The sequence below is a fragment of the Diplodia seriata genome, assembly GCF_021436955.1.
Source record: "Diplodia seriata strain FDS-637 chromosome Unknown scaffold_2, whole genome shotgun sequence".
Lineage (NCBI taxonomy): Eukaryota > Fungi > Ascomycota > Dothideomycetes > Botryosphaeriales > Botryosphaeriaceae > Diplodia > Diplodia seriata.
This window is the reverse complement of record NW_027117309.1, coordinates 2,767,401-2,785,913: the sequence shown is the minus strand read 5'-3', so window position 1 is coordinate 2,785,913 and position 18,513 is coordinate 2,767,401. Positions and strand designations below refer to the sequence as shown.

Below are 18,513 nucleotides of genomic sequence, written 5' to 3'. Positions count from 1 at the left end.
CGGAGGACGGCGGAGCGAGCTCTGGAGAGCGGTCTGGAGCAGCTGTGGTTGTGGAGCCCCTTATTCCGCTCACGACTACGCCCACAGCGGCGGGAAACTTACATGACGAAGTCGATGCTGCCGAGCTCCTTCGCGGTTCTATCGGCGGCGGCCTGCAGATCCTCAGGCTTCCTCACGTCGACGCCTCCCAAAGCGAGCACCTTTGCGCCAGAGCGGCAGGTGGCGATGTCGGTAGCGGCATTCTCAGTCTTCTCCACGTTGCGGCCGACGATGGCGGCGTTGGCGCCGAGATGGACCAGGGCGCGGACTTGAGCGCTGCAGATGGAGCCGGCACCTCCGGTACAGAAAACGACCTTGTTTGCTACATGGAAAGCATTCAGTAAGTCACCTGTTGCGTCATGCAGCAGAATGCGGGGAGGGCTGTTTCTATTACCGAAGATACCGTCTCTCCAGACGTCGCTCACGTACTCGTACTTTGGAAGGGGCATCTTTGCGGGTTGCTGTGTGGAAAAGAGCTTGGGGAATTGTCGGGCGAAGCAACCTGGCAAAGTGTGGAGCCTCGAAGCTAGAGGTGTCGTCGTGCAGCTTGGGATGCGGCGAGGGGCGTCAACCGATGGCCGAGGCACGTAGCTGCCGACATTACTATACGGCCTGGCGCATTGGCTGCGCTGGAGCCCCAAGTGACACTTGCGATAAGCAGTGCGAATAACAATGCCGTCTCTCTGCATTTTGATCAAACGATGTCTTGCAGAGCTCCTTCCCCGGCCGCGGAGCTGCTGCATCCGGGGCACCCCGCGTCACTGAAGGCGAACACACCCGTTCTTGGCGGGGCTAGGCGGTAAAACAGCCAACAACAGCACAGCTTCGCCAGCACTGCAGCCTCGTCTCATCTCCGCAACTCCAGCCGTCAATCTTCCCACTGCACGAGCAGCCGCTCCCGTCGGCCATCATGGCGCGCACCATTGCACTCTGCAAGTTCGTCGGCACCGTCAGCCTCGGTCTGCTGACGGTAAGTCTTGCAACAACCTCTCGACCCTGGCGTCCATGCTGATAAGAGGAATACAGGGCGTCTCCTACACGCTCAGCACCACCGCCCTGCCCGCTCTGCTCGAACTCCCCACCGCCGTCCACGGCTACACCACCTTCCTGTCCATGCAGTACACCGCGAAACGCCACGTCCGCCTTCTCACCGCCACCGCCGTCTCGACTCTCTCGCTCGCCTTCATCCTGTCGCCCCCGCGCGCCCGTCACCCCTACCTGCTCTGGACCTCTCTCGTCGCGGCCGCCGGTGGCGCTGGCGTCGACTACGCCCTGCGCCAGCAGAATAGCGACAGCGAGACCGGTGCGCCCGATGACAGCGGCAATGCCAGTGCGGAGCGCAGCTGGGTCGACCTGGAGAAGGGCGAGGACGTCAACGGCGAGATGGTGCGGAACGGCGTTGAGAGGTTCCGGATCGCTGAGGGCGCCAGGGCTGCCATCAGCGGTTTGGCCTTTACCATGGGCGTCATCGGCATCTGGGGCGATGGCGCTTGAATGACGTTCGCTGGACAAACTCGATTGGAACTTGAAAACGGAACAAACGATGATGGACACGACATGATGGCAAGCATGAATATGTCGTGATGTATGAGGCTGCATCTGGTGGTAGGCGCGAGGGCGTTTGGATTCTCTTGGTGAAGGTTTCACATCTCTTCTGGAGATACTACCGTGCAGATCATCTCTGCTCATTAGCTGCATGTATACAGTAGCAATAAGAACTCAACATATAGGCCACCTCTTTCGACATCTTTTTTATTGTCTGGTTCATTGCCCCTTTTCTCGAAGCAATTCCTGTACTTGCCCGGCCCGTTGACGTGTAACTACAGTCACAGACAGCTTTCGCCGCGCACCAAAAGCTACTGTGCCCCATAGTATGCACTCTCAACTAGAGCTCAAAACCCGTTGTCTCCTCAGTCAGCACAATCCACCACACGCCCATTGATACGCCCATCACCATAGCAGGCTATAGAGTATTCGCGCCCTTTAAGCCCCACCGAAAACATGGAGAGTTGAAGTGAAAATTCGGGCGTAGAGATGGGTTCTAATTCCCTATAGATACGTCCGGACATAAACTTCCACGACCTACGTATCGGGCATCTACTGCTTAGGCTAGCCGAAATGTGCGAGTGTAAGTGCTGGTGGACGTGTCGGTAGAGCGTGCCGACTGAGGAGCTCTGTTATACTCGCCTCGTCCAGTCTGGTGCAGAAACATCTACTGACGACTTTGCTCAGATACTGAAAGATTTCTTCCTTAGTTTGGCTGGCATGAACAGCACGGATGCAATACTTTCTCCGTGTCGTTTTACAGGATTGAAACACAACCAAGCCAAATCCACTAGGCAGGTGAGCCGGCCTGATGTTTCCACTCCAACTTTGAGCCAGTAGACCGCTTTCTGGAACAGAGAACAGTAGCCCCATGCTTCAAGATAATGACCATAGTTCGGGGCCTGTAAACTAACCTAGATGAAAATTCGCGCCACACGCTGGATCGCCTGCCAATCAGTATCTTCTTTGCCACAACCGCCTTTCATGGCTCCTTTGGTAGCAGCGGGCATGGGCTCCTTCTTGTATGGTACGTGCCCTTGCCTATGATGTAGAAAGGTTCAGAAAGGGTCCAGGCTCATACTTTCATAAGGCACCTGTCGATCTACCCTGCTTCACCTTGCACCATGGGCAATGTTCTTCACCACGGACAATACTCTCCACCATGAGAGGGCTTCCCAACCTCGTATGATTGAAGCCTTTCCCACAAAGCAGACTGCTCCAAACGAGTACTTTGTCAGGACGTCCTAGCTCCCGCGGCAGACCTCTGATAACCCAGTGGAGTACGAGATGGAACATCTCAGCCCGGAGTACCCTAACCCCGCTACTTCAATGCAACCTCAGGCCTACTTTGCCCTGGCTGGCGCCGCGACATCCGTGCCAGAAGCACCAGCGCAAGAGAATGATGTCGGATGTCCGACCTCACTCCAACTGAAATCGGCCAGCCCTCCCATCCATGGTGAAGAAGACGGTACTCACCCAGAGTCCTCCGCTAGGCCAGTTTCGACTCCACGACGAGACCTACATGAAGACTCTAAGGCAAGATTGTCAATTGCATCAAAAAATCCCTTTTCCAAAAGTCAAGCAGAGGCGCAGGCACTCCCATACACCTCAGCCAAGAACGGGACGGCCACTACGGTTGAGTCCGAAAAGTCCGGCACTGAGGCATTCGATAGTCCCGTACGTATGGTCCGTGTTTCTGTCATGGGATCAGATGAACCTCTGGGTGATCCAATGTGGCTACCAACCATCATGCTAGCTGGCGATGCTGGCATCTTCGACGATGGACAGGTTATGTATAAATCAACACATGGCCAGCAGATGAGTGAGCTCGCCCCGAGGACAAATGACGGAGGCACTACTACTCAACTAACTTCTCATAGTTTTCCACCTCATACTTCGTCGGCAATTGGTATATCTCGTCGACCATGGCTTGACAAAGAGAGGAATTGACAACATCATCCCAATCACCACCGGAAGGGCATCTCCCCGGACAATGTTCCGACTTGGTGTGACCAAAGCAGCAAATACGCTGGATAAGTCTATTCTCACCAAATTCATCATGCGCAAGGCCAACCAAATTCACGAGGCCAAGCTTTCCAACAAACCTCCCGTTGATTTGCTGGATCTCAGCAGAGGAGAAATGGTAGAAATATGGCGACAGGAGTGGGCGAAGGATCCAAAGACATTGGTTTCGGACATGTGGGACCAAGCAGTTCAGCACGTGGATCTGGAAGCCATCTTCAACTGTCCAGACCACGCTCCCGCCTCCGTCAAGGATTTGATGAAATCTTGGAGAGCTTACTTCTTTGAGTGCTTCATCGAAGCCATTGAAAATGCGACTCGCTACCGCATCTCAGCTCGTGAGCTTCCCGAGCAGACGAGGTCCCAGGTGTGTGCCAAAAAGCGCGCCAAGAAGCGTGCAGACCTGCTGGTTACCAATCTTTGGAGAGGAATGACGCGGAGGGGAGGCAAGATCAGCGCGCCGGATCTTCGACTTATACCAGTCACGGCATTCATCCGCGAAGGTTTCCTCTACAAGAAAGTGGTAGAGAAGGAGCCTGAAGAGCTAGGCAAGAGAAAGAGAAGCACAAGTCCTACGAGGGGCTCATCAGATGCTGACCCGGCCACAAAGCGGCAAAGGACTGAGCAGTAGCAACATCTCTGAGACCTTAGCCGACATTCAGCATGAGGAATCCATTGGAAAGGTCTCAAGAGCCATTCCGAAGCACTCTCGGGAATCCATAGCCCTAACGGATCTCTAACTCCCTTTCAGCACCACCTTACATGATGCAGGTGCCAACACTTATTCCTACTTCACATCTTTTGCTCTATTATCACCACTGCCCTCACCATCTACCATTCCACATAGCAAAAAGCGGGGTGGATATATTGAGAGTATCTCAAAAGCATAAACCAATATGACAATATTCTTCTTCACAATACAGAAGAAAGGTAGGGGCGTAGAAGTGAAATGAGCTGTGGAATTCAGGATGCTACTACTGGAGCGGAGCCCGGCAATGGTGATTCAAGTACAGAGGCTCGGTTCGTATCCATTGGTGCAATAGATTATTGTCGGGCTGGGCGTGAAGGAAGGCTCCGCGACCGGGGGCAGTGCCTTAGTCTTTAACTAGTGTGAGCCCCACCGGCGGGGCGCGGGCCGTGTCATGTCAACCGTCAACGCAAAAGGAACGCAGCCCGGGCCGCCGCATCACCCGGGTTCTGTCAGCCTTGCCGAGCTCACCAGAGTCAGTGGTGTGGCACAGCTTCTTTGCTTTTGGGTAACGTCCGAAATGCCCACAACGCTGCCGAACCGAGTGCTACCCCTGCGTTGACGCTGGCTGATTGCACGGCACAGTCGCGATAAATCACCAATGGGCTGCTTCTCGGACGCCTGGCCATCTCCTGTTGCTGTTGCTGCGCTGCTCCATCTCCCCTCTTGGACTGTCTGTTTCACTTCCGGATCGAAAAAAGAAACATGGCAACCCGAATCCTGGCCAGCTCGCTGGGTTTGCTTGCGTCGCTCGCGGCTGCAGCAACCAACGACACGGATCCCTTCCAGCAATCCTGCCTCTCCTTTCAGCCGCAAAAGCACGTTTACAACGCCACCCTGACTGCGCGCGAGTTCGTGCCGGCCAACACGACGCTCACGTTCCCGGACAACGACGCAACATGCAGCCGCGAGAGTCAGCTGGTGTCGGCCGACGTCTGCCGCATCGCCCTGTCCATCCCGACGTCGGATAAGTCCAGCATCACCTATGAGATGTGGCTTCCGCGCGAATGGACTGGCAGGTTTCTGGCAACCGGCAACGGCGGAATTGACGGATGTATGTGAACCGTCATCGTTCCCCCTCCCATTGCCAGCACTAACCCACCGCAGGCGTCAAGTACGAGGACCTCGCCTACACTTCCCTGAATGGGTTTGCAGCTGTCGGCTCCAACAACGGCCACAATGGCACGTACGGCAACGCCTTCTACCAGAACGATGAGGTGAAGAGAGACTTCGCCTGGAGATCGTGAGCAATGCCCTTCCAACCGCTTGTGGCGCATCGTTGTTGACCTCGCCAGGCTCCACACCATCACCGACATTGGTAAGAAGCTGACCAAGCTCTTCTACGACGGCGACATTAGCAAGTCGTACTATTTGGGCTGCTCGCTGGGCGGACGCATGGGCATCAAAGCCGCCGAGAAGTTCCCCGACGACTACGATGGCATCGTCGCAGGCGCCCCAGCCGTTGACTTCAACAACCTGGTCTCGTGGAGGGCCAGCTTCTATCCCATCACTGGCGCCAAAGGCTCCGACAACTTCATCTCCGCCGACACCTGGAAGACGACCATCCATAACGAGGTCCTCAACCGTAAGTCCACGCTCCCCGAACGCCAACCATGGTACTCACACATGCTCCAGAGTGCGACGGCATCGACGGCGCCGAGGACGGCATCATCGAGGACCCGACCCTCTGCCACTTCAACCCGGAGACGCTTCTCTGCAGCCTCGACGCCACCAACACCACGACCTGCCTCAACGCCATCCAGGTCGGCATCGTGCGCCAAGTCTTCTCGCCCTTCTTCGGCCTCGACGGCGGCCTCATCTTCCCGGGCATGCAGCCCGGCTCCGAGGAGCAGGCCGTGTCCAAGCTGTACGCGGGCGCGCCCTTTTCCTACTCGGAAGACTGGTTCAAGTACGTGCTGTACGACCCGACGTGGGACGCGGCGGCCTTCACCGCGCTCGACGCCGCCTACGCCGACGCGCGCAACCCGGCCAACATCCGCACGTGGCCGGCGTCGCTCGCGCGCTTCCAGCGCCGCGGCGGCAAGCTGCTCTCGTACCACGGCCAGCAGGACAACCAGATCTCGTCGTTCAACACCCCGCGCTTCTACCACCACCTGCGGCGCGGCATGGGCTACTCGTACGCCGACATGGACCAGTTCTTCCGCTTCTTCCGCGTCAGCGGCATGAACCACTGCAACGGCGGGCCCGGCGCCTGGGTGCTCGGCCAGGGCGGTGGCGCCCCCGCCGCCGGCATCCCGTTCGACGCCGCCCACAGCGTGCTGGCCGCCGTCGTCGACTGGGTCGAGGGCGGCGCCCCGCCCGAAACCATCACCGGCACCAAGTTCGTCGGCGACGACGTCGCGAGCGGCGTCGCGTTCGAGCGCAGACACTGCCTGTTCCCGCGCCGCAACACGCTCGTCGGCGACGACCCGACTGACCCGGACAGCTGGGAGTGCAGGTGGGCGGGGGACTGGTGGGATGGCGAGGTGGACGGCGGCGCGGCGACGGGGTTCGGTAACCCGTGGGTGAATGGGTTCGGAAATGGTCATGGCGACGGCCACGGCCACGGCCAGCACGCATGAGTTTGATGGCGTTGCTGTCTGTCGGTTGTAATGCTTGTTCCTTCCTGTATTATTGATATGTAAATATTCACTTCCACTTCACGCGATAGACCAATCCAGCCTGCACCTCTGTACCTACCTACATCGAACAGCCAACGGAGGCGGTCGACATGTCCGTCTTGCAACGCATACCCAAGAAAAGGGCGCGGGAACAGCCGTACAAGGTGAAACGACGAGTCGCCCCGGGCCGACCCCTGCACGATTCACATCCGCGTTGGAGTGGGGGGCCTCTGCATGGCCCTGACTCGATCGATGTGCAGCACCATCTCGGATGATGGACGCGAAGCGAGAGCAAGTACCCTGCTCCATCCTTCCCCTTATTATCACCTGCCTGATTCTCTGCGAAGCCAAGCCGGCCGGAGCGGTCGCCCCCTCAATCAATCTCAGATGCCATCTATACCCGATCCACTCCCCGCTCGCGGCACGGCGGGCTGGCCCCGTACACATCACGGCCCCTGCACGGAAAAAGAAAGTGGATGTCTCGGCAGGCGCCGCACCGCAGCGTTTTTCATATCGAGGCCGTCTTCCGGTCGTGACTAGGTAGAGCCTCTCGAGCCTAAATGCGTCGCGAGAAGGTGCGAGATGAATGTCTCGGGAACGGCACGCAAGCTCGGGAACATTCGGGCAAGAATTAATTACGGCGGCCGGGTGTGGGTATTGGATGCTGATTCCACGCCATCTCAATGCTCGAGCTTCGGTGTCGTGCGTGCATGCAGATGCGACTACTGTACCTGCATGCGAGAAAAGAGTAGAGGAAGTGGGATATTGACTGTTTTTATTTTTGTTTTATTCTACTTACTACGTAGCTGCGACTGGATCAACCAGTCATCATCATCTCATGCTCCCCTTCTGTCGATTCTCCCAAACCTCGCACTCCACCGCCACGCCTCCAAAGCTATCCCTCACACCGCCAACGTCCCCCACGCTCCCCCCTCTGCTCTCCCCCACCAACCTACTCTCCATTTCGATATCCACAACCTTACTCACCTTCCTCTCCCGCCGCATCATCCCGCTCGACATGGTCCCGCCGCCGCCGAAGCTGCTCAGCTTCGACCCGCTGTGGTATCCACCGCCGCCGGTGCGAGTGGTGCGGAGTAAGTCGTCATTGGAGCGGCCGGTGGCGACGTTGTACAGGAACTGGAAGCACGGGCGCATGACGACGAGCGAGGCGGCGATGATGCCGACGTCCATCTCGACCATGGAGAGCGTGTTTGGCACCGTGTTGGCCCACTGCGGGTCCTTTTTCGCGGCCGGGTCGGGGAAGAATTGGAGCACGAGGCGGGTGATTGCGCAGGACGTGTGACTGTTTTACATTTCCCCCAGTCAGAAAACAAAGGATAGCTCGCGGGGAAGGAAGGGAGGGAAAGACGGAAACGTACACGAAGCCGAGGAGGATGAGAAAGAGGAGCTGTTTGATCTCGGGCCGCTTGTCTTTCATCTTGAACAGGGCGGGCAGCGGGATGCAGATGACCATGATGCTGGTGATGATGTTGACGGCGTGCCCGCTGAAGCGGAACTGCGTCAGGTCGATGCAGGTACCGGACGTCTTGGAGAGGTAGGATTTGCGAATGGGATTGCACTGGAAGATGCTGATGAGCGTTGCCGAGCCGTAGTAACCAACGACGACGACGGTGGTCAGGTGCACGAGCACCCGCGTAATGCGCACCGTCGTCGAGTCCGCGCGTTTGAACAGCTGCGCGTAGACCAGGCAGAGGGAGAGTTTGGTGAAGAGGTAGGTCGGCTTGAAGACGACCATGTTTGCGAAGAAGAGCTGCAATGGTCAGCGCGTCTTCCAGCGGATAGTGAGAGGTCTATGCGCACCTGCTTCGGGACTACCGAACTCTTCATTGATGGAGGTAGGTCTGCCGCATGCTTGCCATAACCATATGAGATGACGGCTGAGACGTGTCAGGAGTCGGTGGCGGATGCACTGAGGGTTGGCATGATTTACCTATCAGATTGAAGCATTCTTGTGCAATCGAGCACAGCTATCCCCACTGTTAGCGCATGAAAGGAAGCCCACAGCTGAGGATACTTACCAGTGCAACGAGAATGCAGTAATCAGACAAGTCTAATCGCCTGCGATATCCTCGAAAGCCAAGGCGCAGAGCCACGAGTAGGACGGCGAGAGATCCAAACACGCAAGTGTTCCAGATCAAGATCGGGCCCCGGTCCTCCCCGGCCATGGCGATCTCTTGTGTTGTTGATCAGAACCCAGAGAAGAAAGATTGGCGGCGGAAAGGCATTTCTCAAACATGGCGGGGGAATGGCTCTTGAAATATTTTGAAATTCACCATCATTTGCTACAAGCGGGGCGCAGTCGGAGAAGATGAAGAATAGGCCCTCGCTTGTGGCTACGAGAGGAGGCGTATGCAGGTGCTCGCAGGGCCTTTTCGGTGGGCTGACTGGATTTGCTTTTTGCCGACCCATGGAACAGTAGTCAACATGCGTCCTGGTCGGTGGGCTAATAGAGCCTTGTGTCATGTTGGAAGAAGCAGGTGTGCGTGGTCGGGTAGGTAGTTGACTCGTGCGATGCAAGCCAAGACGGACGTGCAAGGCTCTGGTGCGGCGTGATCGCCGACATGGAATAACCGCCTAGGAATTTTACGAAACGGCGCGCTAGCTCGGAGACAGAGTCGGTTGCTTTCATCAAACACCTAGAACCGGTCTGTTGGGCAGTGGTCGCTTGGGCTCCTACACGCAAAATTAGTAGGGTAAACCTTATGCCACAATACAATGACCACCCAGCCGACAGTGGCTGGCTGAGATTTCCCGCGCTTGTACTTGCGAGCCACTGAGTAAGTCGATCACTGACTCTAGAATGCCCGTTGGCTAGTGTGGAATACACAAAAGCCGGATAGACGGCCTGAAGATGTGGCTGAGGGGCTTGCGGGTACGGCCGGAAGACAAGCTTCACTGTGGCCGCCATGAAATCGTCTTTTGCTCTCCGTGATTAGTTGGTAACAACATCCGAGCCTATAGAATCGGACGTGACACCCATGTTGCACTCTATGCGGGTCTCTCCGCCACATTTGCACAGCCTTGTAGGGCAAGCTCCCGACAATTAGCCATAGCAGACTCGTATTAGATCAACTAGATTTATTCTCGTTAGCTGCCCACGCGTCCTGGCTTTGGCTCCTTAAGGTGGAGTATCGGGGCTTTGATGGCGCGGATCGTGCTCCTCTATACATGATCCCGAGTGGCAGTGTCATCTGGGGCGAGAACATACAGGGCAGTACGCTACCAATACAAGGTTGAGCTGGAAGCAACGTGGATAATCAGTGACCTAATAGATACTTACAGGATGTTGCCTCTCCTATCAGACAACCCTTCCATGGTCGGGCCAAGTTCCAACGGTTTTCCAAAAACTTCTTGAATCAAGAACTCTACCAAGCGTCTCGGCATCTCGCGGGAGAGCACGGACGCTGCCTTCTTCCATCAATTCGGCGATCCACTTCCTGTATTCGAGCTTTGCTGCCTCTTCAGCTCCAAGGGTCTCCTTGGCCGATGCCTCAGCAACAGGAGCCCAGGCGTGCATCAGGTCCCACCAGTCATAGACATGCAAATCGGTGACCAGCCAGCGTTTCCCGGCGGTGAAGTTGCGGTGGACAGCGATGATGGCCCTAGAGACATCATCACCGTGAACGATATGGAGGGCGAACTTGGCCTTGACCTGTTCCTTGGTCTTGGCAACGCGCGTGATCCAATTGCTCGGGTGGCGGGTGCCGCCATAAAGACCGGACAGGTTGAGGACACAGCCACCGACGCATTGCCGCAGCTCATCCTCGGCAATGGCACGGGGGTTGTCGGTGTCGTAGGAGGAGTCGCAGTCATTCCAGTGGGGGGCTGCGAAGATGCCAGAGGAGCCTAGCTGGATCCAGTTGTTCTCATCGCCGTGGCTTTTGCGGTACATGGACGTCAGGTGGCGGGACTGGCCAGGGCCCTTGAGCGGGAAGGTGACGAGGACTGTTTTTGCAGCAGGCAACTTGTCGTACTGAGCCTGGTCAGAAGAGTGCGGATCGAACTTGAAGGGGATTGTGCCATCGTGGCCGGTGGTGGTGGTCGCAGCCCAGGAGATGGAGGCGGCGTCGAGCTGGGGGATGAGGAAGGTCGAGGTCCACCCGGCGCCCAGGACGAGCAAGTCGACGGAGGATGGAGACATTCTCAGCATGGTATTTGTCTGGAGGGACAAGCGATGATCTCATCCGTGCGATGTTTGGAGGCGGATCCGCGCTACACCGCATTCGGTAAGCGTTGTGTTCCCCGTGTCCCGCTCCAACACACACCTCACTGTCTCGCGGGCATCCATATAACGCCTATTGATTTCGACTGGCCAGGTCTATGGACGGCACCAAGTACTGGCCAAAGCACTACTCTCTCGTGGACGGGTGGCTAGTCAAATACGGGCCCTGCATCCTGGGCTCGGGATCAACAATCATTCCCGTCCATCAGCCAGCCTTATATCTCTGACCTCCTCATGGCAGCCTAGCAGCAGTAAAGAGTGGATGCGAGGCAATGTACGGGAAAGCATGATTCGAGCGTACGCGCGATGGTATTGCAAGCTACAAGCCTCTGGCACTCAACTTCTGCAGCCCTCCCGCCGCTCTTGGAAAATCATAGGCCGCACTATTGCCGTTGTTTTCAACGGGCTCGGCAAATCTGGTACGTTCCGACTTGCTTGCTTGTTCTGGCGGCCTGAATCGATTTCAACGCAAGACGCGCAAGACGCCATCGCATGCCCCGATCACACAATCCCCAGCCAAACTCGCCAAGCGCAGCAACACCACAACCTCTTCAACGAATAACATCGTTCCTGGCTCCAATTTACCCCCCGCTCTCGTGTCGCGATTCTCACTCGAGCCTGGTCAGCATAGCCCCAAGCTCCCTCCGCACACGCCTGTCATAGGCTGCTCTAATGCTTATCAACCCACCTTCACTGTGCCCCTCCAAGCCAACCCCGCTTTCCCAATTCCCGCAGTCTGCGTCCTGTCTGTGTGGCCCTAGATGCGGGAAGGCTATCTGATTTGCCAATTCGTGCCTTGTGTCAACCAGCCCCATTTGTCGTCATAGCACGTGCGTTGCCGTCTTATCCATCCTGATGGCATTGCAACAATCCCATGGCCTTGTTTGCATCTCCAATATATATCTTCGCTGCAGCTGCAGCCGCTGTCTTCGTTTCTCAAGTCCTTTCCTCCCTCCACCCTTCTGAAATAGACAAGAACAATGGCTCCTGCTGCAGTTGAACACGAGGTCGTCGTGCTTCCCTCAAAGGCCGATGCCCAGCACCGCGAGTATCCGAAGCCTTCGGGTGCTCTCGACCAGTTCGAGTCCTTCGATGTTACTCCTATCATCGGAACCGAGTTCAAGGACGTGAACCTGGCCGACTGGATCAACGCACCGAACGCGGATGAGCTAATCAAGGAACTGGCCATCACCAGTAAGTCTCCGAAAAACCCCCCTGATGCACTTTGAAAGAACTCACGAATGCACCAGTCTCCCGCCGTGGTGTCGTCTTCTTCCGCGCCCAGGATGACCTCACCAACGACCTGCAGAAGAAACTGATCCACCGTCTGGGCGAGCTCACCGGCAAGCCCTCGGATTCCACCCTTCACATCCACCCGGTTCTCAACGACGACCGCGAGCTTGGCGGAAGCGATCCGGAGATCAGCACCATCTCCTCCGAGCAGCGCCGCAAGTACTACGATCCCGTCAAGTCCGCACAGCTCTCGGGCAAGACGCAGGAGTCCGCCCAATGGCACTCGGACATCCAGTTCGAGCCCGTGCCCGCCGACTACACCTCGCTGCGGCTGACCGAGCTGCCACGCACAGGCGGCGACACCCTGTGGGCCTCGGGGTACGACCTCTACGACCGTCTCTCACCTCCGTACCAGAAGTTCATCGAGACCCTGACCGCCAACTTCGAGGCCCCCTTCTTCAACGACGTCGCCTCGACCGGCGGCTTCTCCGTCTACGAGAAGCCGCGCGGCTCGCCCGCCAACACCGGCTCCGTCCTGCGCGCCACGCACCCCGTCGTGCGCACGAACCCCGTCAGCGGCTGGAAGAGCATCTTCCCCGTCGGCGTCTTCCCCAGGTCCATCAACGGCCTCACCAAGCAGGAGGGCGACCACCTGCTGCACTGGTTCCTCGACCTGCTGTACAAGAACCACGAGCTGCAGGTGCGCTTCCGCTGGCAGAACAAGAACGACATCGCCATCTGGGACAACCGCAGCGTCTTCCACACCGCCACCTTCGACTACGACCACATCGGCCCCCGCTTCGGCAACAGGGCCGTCGGCATTGGCGAGAGGCCGTTCTTCGACCCCAAGAGCGTCTCCAGGCGCGAGGCGTTGGCGAAGGAAGCGGAAGGGGCTGTCAAAGCCTAGATTCGACAAAAGGCGGAAAAGAAATACGTGTCGAATGATGGAATATAAAGGGAAAAAAAAATAAAGATCAGTTCCCAGTTATATATGTGCTCAGGCACTTTGCCTCAAGTGTCACATCACTTTTCAAGGAATAAACCAACTTCTTCGTTCTCAAGCGTGACCTTATGCCCTGATTGCGTTGTATAATGTGATACATCATATAGATCCCTCACCCGAAATGCCCAAATCATTAGGGTATTCTAGAGAACCAATCCTGGCTCAGGGATGCAATATCGCCGATGGGACGGATCTGAGACAACCAAGTGTTGTTGTACGACCGGCTGTAACGCCAGCTGCGACCCTTCGTGCTTCCGGCGCACCATCACGCTCTTGGCAATATTCAAAGCGTGTACTGGGTCATGACATTGCCGCCGGGAAACTTCCATGGCGTCCTGAACCATATCACGCTCAAACGCAATCGAGACATGGTTCCTGGCGACTTGGACAGCATCATCAGGGACGGTCCTGAGGTTACTGGTAGCATTTTCGAATGCCTTTCCAATCACGCCTCTTCCCCTTCCCGGACTGAGTGGTCCCCTGCAGAAAACGTACGGAGCTCATTCGTTACAGTGCTACAAAGCATCGTAAGTGCAGTATCCGAGGCTTCTTCGACCGGGATTTCTTACCTATAGAGCACCGAGTACGTATCGTTGTAGTTATGGATAGTTGCCTGGAAGACGCGCCAGTGGCACAGCACGGGCTTTTCATCGAGTACAGCTCTTTTTCAAAATGGGAAACCCTAAAGCTCACAAGTGCATGCGGTGGAAAGAAAGGTCGAGTGATGAAAAGCCATCGAATGCATTGCCACACACCCCTTCGAACTTGATCACGAAGGAGTAGTGTGAGTTTCATAAACCATCCTTCCCATAAGCACTCCCTTCTTCTTTGCTCCCCGTATCTTCCTCCAGAATGCGCAGATAAAAACTCCCCTTCCGACTCCATCGCTTCGTCTTTCCCCTTCCCCGTGTCTCAACTGTCAGTGAGACGAATCCACCACGGTGAGAACCCATGCGCATGATATGAAAACATCGAAAGCGAAGGAGAATGCTGCTAAATAGAGATAGCAAAATAAGTAGAAGGCCAACACGCATGTGAGGAGAGAGGAATGAGGAGAGAGCCAAGCAATGGGATAGTACGAAAAAGAAAAGCCTGGTATCCACCCAAGCTGAGCAGCCCGGCCCCGCAAAGTCCGATAACGGAGGTGTCTGCATGCCGAGCGCCCTCATCCACCCACTCCGCCTTTTCCCTAAAATAGACGTGTCCATTCCCCACCTCGTTCGTCCATGAGGGGAGGAAAAGGGCGTGCAAATATTTCAGCATGAAAATGCCATGGTTTGTAGCAATATGCAACCAATTCGCCTCCCTATCCAAGCCGAAAGAAAAGCAGATATTGGTGGAAGCGATCAAGTCTGCGCCATGCGCCGAAAGCGAACTGTGTATGGGTAATGATTCGAAAAGGCATCCATTCAAAAACAGATTCTCGGAAAACTCCTTGATTCCTCCCTCCAGTTCCATCCTGTGAGAAATGTAAGAGCGGGATTCCCGCTTGCGCCGTGGAAATGCATCAACAATAATCTTTTGGCGCGAGCTTTTGACATCGTACTGAAAATCGGTATCAGACAAAGGGCCTGACCATCAACGTGCCGTGCTTCGAGAGACATGGCCATGGGTCAACGGCCAAGGGTCCGGTAGAAGCAGAGCTGTCGTTCTGCAGAATCATCCTGCTCTCAGTCACCGGAATTGGCCTTATCATCGCCGCCACCGCTCTTGACGGCGTGCGCAAGTTTGATAGCCATCTTTTGCGGTCCATCTTTCCCGTTATTGACGCTCCTTTTCCTCCTGAGCCCTGTGTTTGCACCTGTAGTGCCGTTGTTGCTGCCTGCGGTACTGACCGAAGAGCTGCGTCGCTTACTGCTAGCGGAGAGCTTGCCAAGTTCATCTTCGTCATCCTCCTCCCTACGTCGCTTCTCCGAAAGGCGCTCTGGAGGCGGAGTTGAGGGAACTGTTACTTGGTCACTTGTCGGAGATCCGACAGGAGATGTTGAGGTAGGCGGAGTTGGCGGAGTTGTCGATGCAGATTCTTGCTCAACCGAAGGTGTCGCGTTCACGACGCCCTCTTGAAGCACGTCCATGGAATCTTCGTCATCCTCGGGATAGTCGACGAGAGGTCGAGCACCGTTGGACGCAGGCTTCCCCGTATGCGATGGCAAAGTGGTTTCTTCTTCATCGTCGGAGCCGTTGAAGTATGCTTCCTCCTCGGCATCCATGTCGCGGAGACCTTGCATACGACCACCATTCATGGGCATGCGGCCAGGCTCGGTATCATCGCTGGCAAACGAGTTCTGGGCAGTGGCATCCGGGCGCTCGTGCAACTGCTCGTAGCGCAGTATGAGGTTTTGGAATGTGGGAACGTAGGTGATCCCTTCTAGTTTTTCTCGGTAGTTCTCAACGAGATGGTTGATGATCAGCTTGATGTTTTCGCGCTTGATGAACTCGAAAAGCTCAAGGCATGCAGAGTTAAGAAGATTGTCTCGCGGCATTGTTTCGTAGACAATGTCAAGAATAGGATCGAACAAGCGGTGGCTAATGAGCTGTCGGTCGTGGAAATCGTCGTGCAATCCGACACAAGTCCGGAAGTATTTCAATGCAGTGAGTTTGAGATGCTTCTCGGGGCAAGCCATGAGCTGAGCCACGCGGGACGCAATATCTTCGGAGACGATGAAATACTTGCTCCTGAAAGGGTGTTGTCGAACAAAGAAGCAGAGAACTTCCACCAGGTGCGAGTACAGCGACACCTCTTGAATGGTGAGATTTTCCACTGCATAGATCTAATTAGCACAGCAAACAACCAAGTTTCTCAATGGCAGCACTTACCCGACTCGCGTCCTACCAAGTCCTTGAGCGGCTGGAAGAGCTTCCTCGCAGAGTCATCGTAGAAAGTCTGTATGAAGGTGTCGGTCTGCGGTGACGGGGCGTTCCTGTTGACTTTGGCAAGGAACTCGCTGTTGGCACGACCAAGTGTCTCCATGGTGGCCGAATTGGCGTTGGGGTCCAGGAGGACCTTGATGGCATCAGCCATCTGCGCCTTGACGCCCAAATCCGTCTCAACCAGAAGAAGCTCAATCAGCGTGTCCGTTAGTGGCTTGGTCTTGTCATTGATGGCTTTGAAAATCTGGCTGCGCATCATGATAGCATCATGGTCGATGAGGGCGACCAGTATGTCAGTTCCCGCGACACGTACGGCCGCATCCGTATGCCTGAGCGCGAAAGTGATGACGTTGAAGAGCCCCCCGCTGAGGAAGTTCGAGTATAGCGACGCACGTGCTTGTGCTTGCAAGCTCTTCGCAACGGTGCAACATTGCTGGATGAACAGGACTGCGTCTTTCTTTCTTTGGCCGCTGCTTTCCTGCGGCGTAAAAATGCCGAACAACTCCTTGAGAAATGCTTGGTTTGCCTGCAGATGCTGGACGATATCAACCTGATGGAAGAATATCAGAGAATTCAAAACCGAAAACGTTGGGTCGTCGAGAATGCGCGCTAGCACGACGTCTTTGAGGTATTGCAGCCGATATGTATAGTGAATCTTCTTCTTGATGAGTGGCTCCTCAATCTTCACAACCTCCTTGAACCTTGACTCGTCAGCCAGATACTGTCTGTGGTTCGCCTTGTGACTTGGGAAGTCTGGGTCGTATTCGAGCGCTCCGACTACGCCGATTATGACCTCGTCGGTCACGGCATACTCGATAATGGCCGTGTCGTTGAGCAGGATGAGCGTCTTCATGATGTTGCACAGGCGGTGCAAATCTTCCAAGCTTTCCAAGTCTTCGGCCATCTCCACGAGGGGGACGAGTTTCGTTATGTATCCCGCTTGGACGATGAATTTAGCCAATGCGTCGCGACCCTGCGGAGTATTGTTCGCCGCGCGCATGACTTGCTCGATTTCCGGGAGATTGCCGAGTTCGGGATCGGGGAGCATGATTGGATTCATGTCCATGACGTCGTCTGAGAGTCCATCGTCTGGCGCACATAGGTCAGCATTAATCAGTGACTCGGCGTGTGCGCAAGTAGGCTCACCAGCTCCTGATAGCGAAATAAGGTGTGATTGCACCTCACTGACGAAGTCCCTGGCAAAGTGGTCAGCAATCTCCCTCCAAACGGCCGGGGCGTAACGGCGTACCATATTTGCCCGCAGCCCTCGGCTTCCTGAAAACTAAGCGCCATGTCGGTGCCATTAGGCTCCGTCCATACAATGAGCGTGTCTGCGCAATCATCAGCATGCCCCCTCCGCCAGTTGGTACTGCCGCGGCCTATATCACCTTGTTGTTTCTGGTATCCATCATCTTTGGTCACGCGGGTTTCGAGCAAAGTGCGTATGGGCTCGTCTTCGGACTGGACGTAAATGCGCGCTTCCTCCTACAAGTGGCGATGTTCGTCAGCACGTTGCGCACTGGCAGAGGCAGAGGGCGCGCGCGCAGGGCGTGGCAGCAGGCAAACATCACGACATACATTCACCATCGTCCCGGTGCAAAAACCGGTGCCTCGATCGAACCAGTCGCCATTCTTGAGCTCGTAGACCTTGACGCGCTTGCGATCGTTCGCCGGCTGCGCAGCCAGGGCCATAGTGGGCGCGAGGCGGCCGTCCTTCCGTCGCTCGGGCTACAGGCCGAGGCGGGCTGGACAGCTATGCGCAAGCTGATGCGCCTGCTGCGGGGTTGTTGATGGCGGCGGTTGGGGAGTCGCGAAGGGCGTGGTACGTCGCGGTCGGGCGAGCTGGCGCACGAGACGACGAGGTGCGGCTGGGGTGGGCGACGCGCGCGCGCACAAACAACGGCTCCGGACAGGGACCTCGGCGCTTCGACTGACAGGGAAGCGACGCGGCGGGTCAAATGATGACGGGCGGTTGAGACGAGATCGACGGAAGGGCGACGGTGGGCGCGTCGTGTCTTGCAGAGGGCCGCGCTCCGGTCGGGGAGGCTTTTGCGTGCTTAGGGGCAGCGGCAGCGGCAGCGGCTAATTGCGAGGGTCGATAACCAGCGATAAGCGGGCGGAGCGGGCGCCGAGTCGAGACCAGCGCGTCAACGGGCGCGACAACGCGGGGAGCAGAGCGCTGGTGAGG

General features: G+C 56.3%; 8 protein-coding genes across 8 annotated transcripts; 4 read left to right on the top strand and 4 right to left on the bottom strand.

Moving 5' to 3' along the window:
* Window positions 1–98: 98 nt before the first annotated feature.
* SPS19_1 (peroxisomal 2 4-dienoyl-CoA reductase sps19) lies at window positions 99–488 on the bottom strand (the record flags this gene model as incomplete). The annotated part of the gene is made up of 2 exons (XM_066773677.1): window positions 99–361; window positions 434–488. The coding sequence occupies 2 exons, from the start codon at window positions 486–488 to the stop codon at window positions 99–101; spliced, it is 318 nt and encodes a 105-aa protein (XP_066636244.1).
* Window positions 489–949: 461 nt separating this feature from the next.
* SLS55_002192 (uncharacterized protein) lies at window positions 950–1,533 on the top strand (the record flags this gene model as incomplete). Its single annotated transcript, XM_066773676.1, has 2 exons — window positions 950–1,009; window positions 1,066–1,533. 2 exons carry the CDS (start codon window positions 950–952, stop codon window positions 1,531–1,533), a joined length of 528 nt encoding a protein of 175 aa, XP_066636243.1.
* Window positions 1,534–3,402: 1,869 nt separating this feature from the next.
* SLS55_002191 (uncharacterized protein) lies at window positions 3,403–4,237 on the top strand (the record flags this gene model as incomplete). The annotated part of the gene is made up of 2 exons (XM_066773675.1): window positions 3,403–3,406; window positions 3,465–4,237. The coding sequence occupies 2 exons, from the start codon at window positions 3,403–3,405 to the stop codon at window positions 4,235–4,237; spliced, it is 777 nt and encodes a 258-aa protein (XP_066636242.1).
* An 822-nt stretch (window positions 4,238–5,059) lies between these two features.
* Window positions 5,060–6,936, top strand: SLS55_002190 (uncharacterized protein; the record flags this gene model as incomplete). The annotated part of the gene is made up of 4 exons (XM_066773674.1): window positions 5,060–5,408; window positions 5,462–5,597; window positions 5,650–5,939; window positions 5,990–6,936. The coding sequence occupies 4 exons, from the start codon at window positions 5,060–5,062 to the stop codon at window positions 6,934–6,936; spliced, it is 1,722 nt and encodes a 573-aa protein (XP_066636241.1).
* An 830-nt stretch (window positions 6,937–7,766) lies between these two features.
* SLS55_002189 (uncharacterized protein) lies at window positions 7,767–8,731 on the bottom strand (the record flags this gene model as incomplete). Its single annotated transcript, XM_066773673.1, has 3 exons — window positions 7,767–7,787; window positions 7,963–8,278; window positions 8,355–8,731. 3 exons carry the CDS (start codon window positions 8,729–8,731, stop codon window positions 7,767–7,769), a joined length of 714 nt encoding a protein of 237 aa, XP_066636240.1.
* Window positions 8,732–10,294: 1,563 nt separating this feature from the next.
* On the bottom strand, window positions 10,295–11,146 carry SLS55_002188 (uncharacterized protein; the record flags this gene model as incomplete). The annotated part of the gene is made up of 1 exon (XM_066773672.1): window positions 10,295–11,146. The coding sequence occupies one exon, from the start codon at window positions 11,144–11,146 to the stop codon at window positions 10,295–10,297; it is 852 nt and encodes a 283-aa protein (XP_066636239.1).
* Window positions 11,147–12,198: 1,052 nt separating this feature from the next.
* SLS55_002187 (uncharacterized protein) lies at window positions 12,199–13,358 on the top strand (the record flags this gene model as incomplete). Its single annotated transcript, XM_066773671.1, has 2 exons — window positions 12,199–12,412; window positions 12,469–13,358. The coding sequence occupies 2 exons, from the start codon at window positions 12,199–12,201 to the stop codon at window positions 13,356–13,358; spliced, it is 1,104 nt and encodes a 367-aa protein (XP_066636238.1).
* Window positions 13,359–15,124: 1,766 nt separating this feature from the next.
* PSY2 (Platinum sensitivity protein) lies at window positions 15,125–18,017 on the bottom strand (the record flags this gene model as incomplete). Its single annotated transcript, XM_066773670.1, has 6 exons — window positions 15,125–16,215; window positions 16,272–17,414; window positions 17,472–17,521; window positions 17,575–17,656; window positions 17,714–17,810; window positions 17,904–18,017. 6 exons carry the CDS (start codon window positions 18,015–18,017, stop codon window positions 15,125–15,127), a joined length of 2,577 nt encoding a protein of 858 aa, XP_066636237.1.
* Window positions 18,018–18,513: the final 496 nt, after the last annotated feature.